This window comes from Buceros rhinoceros, unplaced genomic scaffold (genome assembly GCF_000710305.1).
Source record: "Buceros rhinoceros silvestris isolate BGI_N320 unplaced genomic scaffold, ASM71030v1 scaffold43741, whole genome shotgun sequence".
NCBI classification, from domain to species: domain Eukaryota; kingdom Metazoa; phylum Chordata; class Aves; order Bucerotiformes; family Bucerotidae; genus Buceros; species Buceros rhinoceros.
This window is the reverse complement of record NW_010396775.1, coordinates 4,079-14,639: the sequence shown is the minus strand read 5'-3', so window position 1 is coordinate 14,639 and position 10,561 is coordinate 4,079. Positions and strand designations below refer to the sequence as shown.

General features: G+C 38.6%; 1 protein-coding gene across 1 annotated transcript; it reads left to right on the top strand.

The window, feature by feature from the left end:
- Positions 1-242: 242 nt before the first annotated feature.
- On the top strand, positions 243-9,787 carry LOC104502072 (dystonin-like; the record flags this gene model as incomplete). The annotated part of the gene is made up of 6 exons (XM_010145987.1): positions 243-305; positions 1,286-1,521; positions 3,573-3,702; positions 5,242-5,441; positions 6,855-7,350; positions 8,313-9,787. Coding segments are annotated over 6 exons (2,600 nt in total), but the record flags the coding sequence as incomplete, so codon positions are not given.
- Between the last annotated feature and the right edge of the window lie 774 nt (positions 9,788-10,561).

Genomic DNA, 10,561 nt, shown 5'->3' with positions numbered 1-10,561 from the left:
TATGCTGTGCGTATGTGGTACTACTTAGGGTACTAGCTGGCTGGAACAGCCTTAAACATAACACCTGAAAATATTTAAAGTTTAAATAAAACATTTGCTATTATAAGGTTAGCATTCTGCTATTTCTTTAGTGTTATAATGAGAAGTATGTATCATGCTGTCTTGGAGAGGAAGTTCAGTGCTGGGTTGTTGGTAGGAAGAGGCCCGGATAAGCGTGGGACTTTGTCTTTCTTATTCCACAGGTGGCACAATGTTAAATGGTGAAGGAGTTGCTGCAGGAACTCAGGATTTCCTGAAAAATAAAGGTCAGTAAAAATTTCAGGCTGTGATAAAGAAATGTACTTCCCAATTACTGTTAAATGTGGAAGTATTTTTAAGTGTGCATAAATCTGCTTGTAGTAGTGACTACTAGACTGAAATTTCACATCACCGTCATGTAAGGCAACTATATTGACCAGGACGTGATACTAAAATTCATTGTAAAAATACCTACATGCAGTATTTTGTTTGAAGACATTAAATCTGGCTGTTCTCTGAATCAGTATGTACTTCTATAAATGTACACACTATTTTACTATAACGCATGGCTTTTGAGAAAATTCCAGTACCTGTGTATGTGGTTTGAAACTTTTCAACACCCTCCAGCATTTCGAATAGGCACAAACATATGTATACAAAGACACCCATTTTACATACGTGTATATCACTGTATGTGACCAACCCCTTTATAGCAACAAAGGAACTTACATAGCTTATGTATGTGCTTCTGGATAGCCATGTACCATGTCCCAAGTCTGCAGGGTCTGTTCTCCTGGACTATAGTCTACTTAGCATACAGTCTGCCTGCTGTCCTCTCTCAAGTGAAAAAACACATCTGTAATAATACATGAATGTGAACAAAATACTATTGCAGTAATGTTAGGCTCACATGTATGTAACTGAACTGTAGTTCAGTGTGTTCAACTTTTTGTCATGGAATGGTTGCTTAAAATAGTAAAATAACAATGAGTGGAAAGATTGAAAGGCATTTGCGTACCTCTGTGTGTTAAAGTAATGATTTCTGTGAAATGAGAGTCTCTTACAAATAGGAACTTATATTAAGTCATTCAGATGTAGTGTTACCACATCTGGAGTGAATTGGAAATAACGCTAACGTGTTCAGTGACTTCTTATTTGGGGGTCTCTTAAGCTATTGTAACTCAGTACTGTTGAGAAGTTTTTGAAGTCTATTGTTTGAAGGGTGTATAATCTCTAACATAGTCTTTGTGCATCTTTCCTTTTACAGAACTGACAACTGTTCAACAAGCCATGTCTGACGTAAATCACAGTTATGATGATTTGGGAGTTTTATTGAAGGAAAAGATTTCAGAACTAGAAAGCATGCTTTCCAAAATGCAGAATATTCAGGAAGAATCGACCTCAGTGATGCAGTGGTTGCAAAAAATGGATAAAACTGCATCAGATTGGGAAGCTGCTCCAACTGATAGTGAAGCGGTTAAAACCCAAGTTGAGCAACATAAGGTACTTTGTGCCTTCAAAAAAATACTTCGTTGCAGTTATTGGGCAAATTCTATTTGAACAACTGATATCTCAGCCTAGCTTAATATTGCAGGTAGTATTTAAGTGATCCTAGTAAGCATGCCAGTCAGGCTTAGAGCAAATCTGGGAAACCGAGTCAGTGGAATAAAAGCAGCACTGTATCAGAGAGGAGTCGTCGTGCAGGTCAGAAAATAATACTTCTGGTGGCCAGTTTAAATAGGTGACTCTGTATTGATAATACAATAAACTTTTTTGATCTCCTTAGTGGTTTGGAGATACATATTGGATTGCTTGTAAGATCTGGACGGCTATATCTATCAAAAACTTGTTACTGCAGCTGCTGTTCACTGACACTCTGCAGACCGCCTGGTCTCTGCAGCTGCAGCAGCTGATGTCTGTTCCAGAGCAGTGTTTCTCTTCAGCAGCCATGTCATGCTTGTTAAGTTATATGGCTGCACAGCAGTCTCCTCCCCCCTTTTTAACTGAGAGAACCACTGAATCAGCAGTAAGCTTCTGTCCTGTTTTAGCATTGAGCATACACGTTTCTCTAGCAATGAAGGACAATATTTACACACATAAAGGGAAACATAATGGATAGGGAAAATTATTCCCTTGCCTCGGATTGTGTACAAACACAACGATCATTTTAAGGCTATGACGCAAAGTGAGGGTGGCGGCAGCTCAAAGCTCATGCTGACATTTCCTCCACACCCCAGCCCAGAAAGAAGCCAAAAGGCACCTGGGAGGCACAGAATTTTGACCTGTCTAATCCTTAGATGTCACTTCAAAGGAAACTTTCATCTGAAGTAATCAAGAAGTCAGATGAAAAGGATGTGACTCAGAATCAATAGCAGGTTGCTTAACCCAGGACACAGCAGTATTTTGCAACCTAATTTGTCCAAAAGAGTTATTTTTCTAGGAATGAGATTTGATTAGAGTCCAAACGCAGTTCACTCAGCTGGAGTGACGTGATAATTCCACAGTCGGTTCTGCAGAAGTGATGGGCTTGACTCACTGTCCATTTAAAGAAAACTTTTCACTTCCTTCCCTTGGCCTCCACCAGCAGAATTTGATTCAGCTGAGGTTCTTCTGTCTTTGGTGGGTCACTCTTAAAAAATAACCTGAAGAGCTACTAATTTTCTTGAGACTTCAGTCTAAAGACTTGAGAAAACTCAGAATAAACGTGGAAGAAAAGTGGCTCCTTACTTTTTAACGGAGAATGTGCAAAGCTAACGTGATCATCTTACCCTGGTGTCCTAATAGGAGAGCATTTACAGATAGTTGAAAAACTGAGCGAGTGCTCAGGCAAGAGTTGTCCTTCTGATGCAGTTGGACCTTTCAGTAAAAGTTTTAAGTCAAGCACAGTTTCTTCAGTGTTTATTTTAGTGGGTTTTGGATAATTAAAATGCAGCTCTGTGGGGCAAGCTTTGTCCCTTAAGAATATTCATATAAGAGCCCTTCGCCAGGCATATATAAGGAGTGTTCACTTTTGTCAGTAAGAACTAGGAATTGCTGGGGCATCTCAGTTTCCTGCTAGATCTATGTTTGAAGCTATGGTGCTTTTTAAACTATAGTTCTAGATGATCTACAAGAAGCAGCCTATCTGTGTTAGCAGGGCTTCCATTGAAGTAAATGAGGCCACACCACCCTGCTCTACATTGGTGCTATCTGGGTTATTTCTGCTGTGAACTGTACTGTGCATTAGTCAGTTTGCCTTCCGTACAAGAACAGATTGTAAATATATGTGAAAAAGATAGGACCTACTGGATCTTATTTATCTGAATTCTTCTAGTTCTGTCACTTGTTCAAATTAAACAATAATGGTTATTATAAATATAGTTTAAATCTGTAGTTTATCTCTTCCGAAAAAAAAAAACCTGACCAGCAAAATATGCTATTATAAAGTGTTTTCTACGTAAGTGTTAGATATTTATTGTTTATCTTCATGCTTCGCATCTCAGTGTTACAGACTTCAAACTCCACTTTACCGTTGGTTTTTAGTGTCTTATTTATTTTATCACTTGAATTTGCAGCTTTTTGAAACTGAATTAAAGCAAAGTGCAAATAAAGTGCAGGAACTAAAGGACAAAGTGACAGAGCTGTTGGAGAAGAATCCTGACTCTCCTGAGGCACCAAAGTGGAGACAAATGTTGGATAAAATAGGTATTTCAGTAAAGATGTATTGTAGCTCAGACTGATTTGGAAGCTGTTTTATTGAGTTTTGTAATGTATTAGCAATCACTAGTATTTTTAATATCTTTCTGCCTCCTACTCCTTGAATTCTGTGGAAGTAACTCCCTTTAGAAGAGTGTAGATCTGATGTAATTCCACTGATGTTCATGGGCTTTGAATTTATATCTGTGCAACTGAGAGAGGCTGTAGCTTGACTCCCTTTTTGAGAGGGCTTTATCATTTCTCAACAGTGTACAGCTAAAACTTGGCTGGTCAGTTACTGCTTTAGATACACATGTTGTTCTTACAAAATATAACAAATGAAGTTCATTCTAATTTCATGTAAAGAACATTTTGAGTTGTTAGTAATGCTCTTCTGCTTGCCTTTTTCCCATGCACTATTGGCTTTTGTCATTTTGTGGTTTTGGTGGCTTTTTGCCATTTCTAAAACTAACTCCATAAATTTTGCCAAAAAGAATTGGAAACGGCCATGTTCAGACAATAGATTTTGAGGTATGGCAGTACACAATAGCCCTGAGGTTTTAAAAATTCTTTTTAGGCTTGACATATTTTGAATAAATCATAGGTCAGTCTTGCTTCATACTGATAGATATTTCTATAGTTACATCAACAGTAACTTTAAAGCTGAGAATTTTTCCTATCTGTCCTGTTTGTAAGTGAAACCGAAAAGTTTAAGTAGCAGGTAAGGACTCCAAGGAACTTGAGCAATGTTGAAGGGGAATTAATTCAAAATGAGCAGAGGTCAAAGGCAGCGACGTGGCAAAAGAAACTGAAAAAATACCAATGAAATTCAGGGTAAAGGAGAGTTAGCAAACTGAACTGACTAAGCAAGCACTGAGAGAGGGAACGGGGAAGTTGCGAGACCATAGGACTCAATGGCTGCTCTGGAAGCCAGTTGCTGTAAGTAGAAGAAACCATAGATTGGCCTAGGTGTGAACGTAAGCTCACAGAGCAGTTTTGAAATACCTGTGTGCAGAAGTATTCTCATTGCCTGTCATTAGGTACCTGGTTTAGATGTCTGAAGCAGTTAATCTCCACATTTGAAAGAGGTGTGCTCCTTCAGAGGGCTGTTCAGAACAGAAGCCTAATTTAGGGCTTCTGCTTACCATTGGATAAGTATCCTGCTTCTTTTTATTGAATAAGCAGGAAGATTTTTCTGTCTAAATCAGGCACCTAAGTTGTAACTGAGTACAGCCCTTTGGCTTTTATGTCATTTGAGACCGAAGCCTAAACTTGTTGGTATTTCATTTGGTCCAATTTTATTACATGTAGTATATTCATTGCTCTAAAAACGCTGCGCGTGGCTGTGCTAAACTGCAGACCTTCATCCAAGTGTATGTGGATCTGACTGTTAGAAGATGCATTTGCTGAGTCGCTGCAATAAGGCATCTGGAGTTAATCAGCAAGAAGCCTTATTAGAGAGCTCTGTTTATGTTTCATATATAGTCTGCTGTTTGACAAGCCATCTGCTAGAACATGCATGCAATATGTTAACATTATCACTGTTAGATTCCAAATGGAAAGAGCTCAATCAAGTTACAATGGAGAGACAACAAAAACTGGAGGAGTCTTCAAATTACCTGACCCAGTTCCAGACAGCAGAAGTTCAGCTAAACCACTGGCTTGTAGAAAAGGAGCTAATGTTCAGCGTGCTGGGACCACTGTCAATTGATCCTAATATGTTGAATACACAAAAGCAACAGGTTCAGGTGAGTACCACCAACCTGCATTATTGATTTAAGTTTCTTCTGCTTTTTTGCTATTAGTGAAGTACTAATTTGCATCTACATAGAATGCAGCACAGTTAGTATGGGCCATTCTGTTTCTTTATCAGCAAATGTCAGCTTAAGTCATACTTGGCTGCATTAATTACAAGTAAAAAATATCATAAGAATGAAAAGACATTAGAACAGCTAAAGGAAAAAAACATTGAGGAGGTACGGATCCTCTGATACAATTTTTGATTAGACCATACTGTGGTTTCTCTAGTTGAATGAAAAATGTTTCTTTGACATTTTATTAATTTGCATGTGTATGCAACATTTTACGGTTGGTCCTCATATACTGTCTATGCCATAGAACTAACTTTTGGATATGATTCACTTGACTGTGCTAGTAGCTAATAAAAATATGAAGGCAAGTGAAATGCAGTACTGTGAATATGGAGACAGGAAAAGGACAATGAAAAAGCGGAGCAGTTTACTTACAGAAATGCAGCAAAGTACAAACAAAAGAAACATAAGTTAAAGTTGCAGAAGCTAGAAATTTTAATTTCAAACATTTCTATTAATGTTAGTTATTTTGAACTGTGATGAGAAGTAGCATTTTTATTTTGAAGAAATATTATTAAAGCTGGCATATCAATATTGATTAAAATTAGGTGGTTGAAACATGAACTATGTTCTAATACTGTGTGAAAATGACTTAATATTGGTTTGTAAGTGCTTCAGAAATCTAGACAGCTGGCATAAGAGTATCATGGATCTCTTAACAGTCCTTAAAAGTTAAACCTAATTGATTTAAAAAAAAAAAGGGATTTGGAATGTTCTGTAATGCAAAACCATTATATTTGTCTCTTCTGCAAGCACTGTGACTTACTGTCAAAAAGAAAAAAAGATACTGGGACCCAGTGATAAAAACTTTAAAGGTCTTGCAGTACACAATCAGTCATTTTGTGAATTATCCAAATATTCTCTGCTATAATAATACATTGCAATATTATGTCAGAACACGCCTTCTTTGAAGTTCCTGTCTTAAGACAAATATCAAAACTGTCTAGGAAAGAAGACACTGCTTGAAACTAAAGAGCGATTATTTTACTTGGTATGGTTACTTAATTGCTGTAGTATTAACAGAATTTGTTGTTTACTTGTGTATGCTGATTGAATTGCCATTAGATGGTGTGTAAATTAACCTCTTTTTTTCTGGGTCTTTGATGTGAGTGCTTGGGAACACCACAGTTTATGTGTAGAAGACGCAATTATTTCACTGGCTTTTGAACTTGGAGATTGATTGCTCAGTGAGTGAGCTTAGCAACAACAAATGCTGTATGATTTTTCTCAGAGGCACTTTGCTCTTTTTTTCATGAGGTAAATGCTTTTTAAAATTTTTCTTCTTCCCAGATTCTGCTCAAAGAGTTTGACACCAGAAAGCCACAATATGAGCAGTTAACTATGGCTGGTGAAGGTATTCTGAATAGACCCGGTGAACATCCACCCTCCCATGAAACTGTAAAAGAGCAGCTGGCAGCTGTGGCACGAAAATGGGACAGTCTAACTGGCCAGCTGAGGAACAGATATGACCGAATTGATCAAGCCATTGTGAAAAGCACAGAGTATCAAAGTCTACTCAGAAATCTGTCTGATAAGCTGAGTGCCTTGGATAGCAAACTAAGCAGCAGCCTGGCTGTGAGTACACAACCTGATGCTATGAAACAACAATTGGAAATTGCTAGAGAAATGAAGGAGGAAATAGATGAAGAAATGAAGAATATAAATACAGCTCAAGCTCTTTGTGAAGAACTGTCCACACTAGTTGGAGAAGAGTATTTGAAAGCAGAACTTATGAGACAGTTAGATGGCATCTTAAAAATGTTTAAGGATATTGAGCAAAAATCAGGTTAGTATTTATTTAAAGAAAAACAGTAACTAAGGCATAAAGTAAAGCATCATAGTCTCATTTGTCTTTATAAAGATGGTGAGTGAGCTGAGTCTAATGCCAGGTCTCTATCCAGTGCAACCCCCAAGCAGTTGGATGTTAGACTTTAGGCGAGTCTCCATACCTTGAAAAGGTGAAAACAGTACTTAGGATCTCTAGATTGGAAGAGTGTTTGAAGCACAATAGCAGGGCTGCTTTTCTCATCTCTTCCTTCAGGCGTGTCTTCACTGAATTAGAATACCAAAAGAGGATGCAGTTCATTGAGCTACCTATCTGCAAAGGTGCAGAGTGTAAGACAAAACTGTAATTTTTAGGCAAGCAGCAATTAATGACTTGGTGAAATGCAGTGATAATTGAATAAAACTGCCTGTGACAGAAGGGGGCTGGTAGTCTGCAGCCGTCCCTTACTCTGTGAACAACAGAACTGAGCAGATAATACACTACAAGCAATATCATCCTTTGTTCTCCCTACCAACCTCAGTTTTAACTTTTTAATTTCCTCTGGTCGTGAGAAACTTCAAATGATCTCCCTAAGAATTCATACTGCCTGCAGGCCATGAATTAGACACCACCAGGCTAGATTACGTAATATTCCCTGCACTTACACTTCATAATGCCATGAAACACGACTGTGTGTGTTTTTTACCCCCTAGATCTGCCTAAATGGGATTCATATAGACACAGATTGGCTAAGCTCACTTCATTTGATTCATGTCCAAATGCCTTCACTGCTCTGCTGTAGTACAGGCACAAGTCTGTCCCTTACAAGAAGCTTGGTTGACTTGGTTGTCTCCGATCAAACGCCACATGCTAAGAACCAGCTTTCTTCACATTGATGATAATTCTTAATAAAATCAATATTAACTATTACTTCTGCACTAAATACCAGCAGGTTCTGGTAATGAACCTCTGTGCTTTTGTAGGTAACCATGTGCATCAGCTTCAGCTGGCGTATGCCTCTTCTCATCAGTTCCAGCAAATGTCGAAGGACTTTGAAGCCTGGCTAGGCAAAAAGAAAGAAGAGATGAACCAGGCTCATCCTGTATCAGCCAAACTCGATGTCTTGCAATCACTACTTGAAGAACAGAAAGATTTTAAGAAGACCATGACTGATCAGATTAGTTCATATGAAAGAATAGTTGCAGAAGGAGAAGGTATCTTACAGAAGGCTCAAGGAGCTGACAAAGCAGCATTACAATCCCAAATTGCCACACTCAGAAGTAACTGGGATGAAATGAATAAGCAGGTAAAAGAAAGGGAAGATAAATTAACAGACTGTCTGGAGAAAGCCCTGAAGTACAAGCAGCATGTAGAAAATCTGCAGCCGTGGATAGACAAGTGCCAGAGCAACCTGTGTGAATTAAAAGTTGGCATCAACCCTGTTGAAATAGAGAATTCTATTGTTCAGGTGAGGGCCTGGCAGAAGGACCTGGATAAACACCATGGGATGATGGAGCTGTTAAATAATACTGCTGAAAGTTTGCTCGGTGCAAGTCAAACAGATAAAGAAATTGTTCAAGAAGAAACTAAGGTGCTGAATCAGAAAGTGAACATGGTCACAGAACAATTACATAAGAAGAGAGAATGTTTGGAAAATATGGCACAACGGCTGAAAGAGTTTCAGGAATCATCTGGAGAAACTGAAAAACAGCTTAAAAGTGCCAAAGAGCATCTGGAAGCTCACGACTCTCTTGGACCTCAGTCATTCAGTAACAAACACCTGACGATGATGCAGGCCCAACAGAAAGCTTTGCAGGCTTTAAAACCTCGTGTTGATTTAGCAAAAAAGCTTGCCCAAGAGCTGGTGGTAGAAGCTTCTGATTCAGCAGGTGTTTCTGACCTTTTGCTCAAAGCTGAGTCTTTGGAGCAAGAATACGCTACAGTGAATCAGCAGGTTGAAGACAGGTGCTCGTTCTTAGAGACAAAACTTCAGGGTATTGGCCATTTTCAAAACAGCATCCGAGAGATGTTCTCTCAGTTTGCAGAATTCGATGATGAACTTGATAGCATGGCTCCAGTGGGGAGAGATCTTGAGGTACTGCAATCGCAGAGAGAGGATGTAAAGCATTTTCTGAAAAAGCTGGAGGATCTTATTATGAATACTGAAAATGCTAACAAAAACTGCAAGATGATGCTAGCCACCGAAGCTGAAGCTTCTCCCGATCTTGTTGGTATAAAAAGAGACTTGGAAGCTTTAAATAAGCAGTGCAACAAGCTACTAGACAGAGCAAAAGCCAGGGAAGATCAAGTGGAGGGTACTATTAGACGTGTTGATGAGTTTTACAGTAAGTTAAAAGAGTTTTCTGGTCTGCTTGGGAGAGCTGAAGAACATGAAGAGTCACAAGGTCCTGTTGGAATGGAGACAGAGACTATTAATCAGCAGCTGAATACATTCAAGGTAGGAAGATTTCTTTCTTACTATTATGAAGTATTTTACCACAATGCAATTTTATTAAATATCATTGTGAAAGGAATTGGTTAAATGCACACCTTGGAGGAGTCTTGTTTCATAGCAGTCAGTTCTATCTGTGTGCTTTTTATCTGTTCTAAATGGAATGGGATATCTTCTTGTGCTCCAGAGAAGCTTTCCTTTGCTATGGCTTGGCCGACGTTCGTGATTTTCGCATTCCAATCCACAGTTCGTGCACCCGAGTTCCCTCTTCACCTCTCTTCACCATCTTGCTTCCTTTTTTTTATAACTGCATATTGTCTCTATTCTGATGTCCATGTATTTCGCAAACCTTATTCTTCACTGTAGTGTGAGTTTTAGTCTCCAGCATTCACATATCAGCCCATACTCACTTTGCTCCTCTGAGTAGTTGGGTTTTTTTCACATGGGCATAGGCTTCAGCATATGTAGGATTAAGATTTTACCTTCTGCCGTCTTCTGTTCTGATAGGCTGGCCAGTTTTACCTTACTGAATCCCACCCTTACCTAGAAGTATCTTAGTAAGAAGAAATGAGGTAAAATAAGCCCCATTTTATATTGGGAGTTTACTGTAGCACCCGTATCCAAAATGCTCTTTGGAGCTTCTGAGCTTAGCTTTTATAATGTGCCAGTTAGTAATGCTTGAGAAGCTCAAAAAAAAATAAAATATTGGCAGTGATAGTTGGTGTTAATTGTGCTTTGGTGCTGAAATGAAGTACAGATATTTGCTTGGTTTAGGTTACA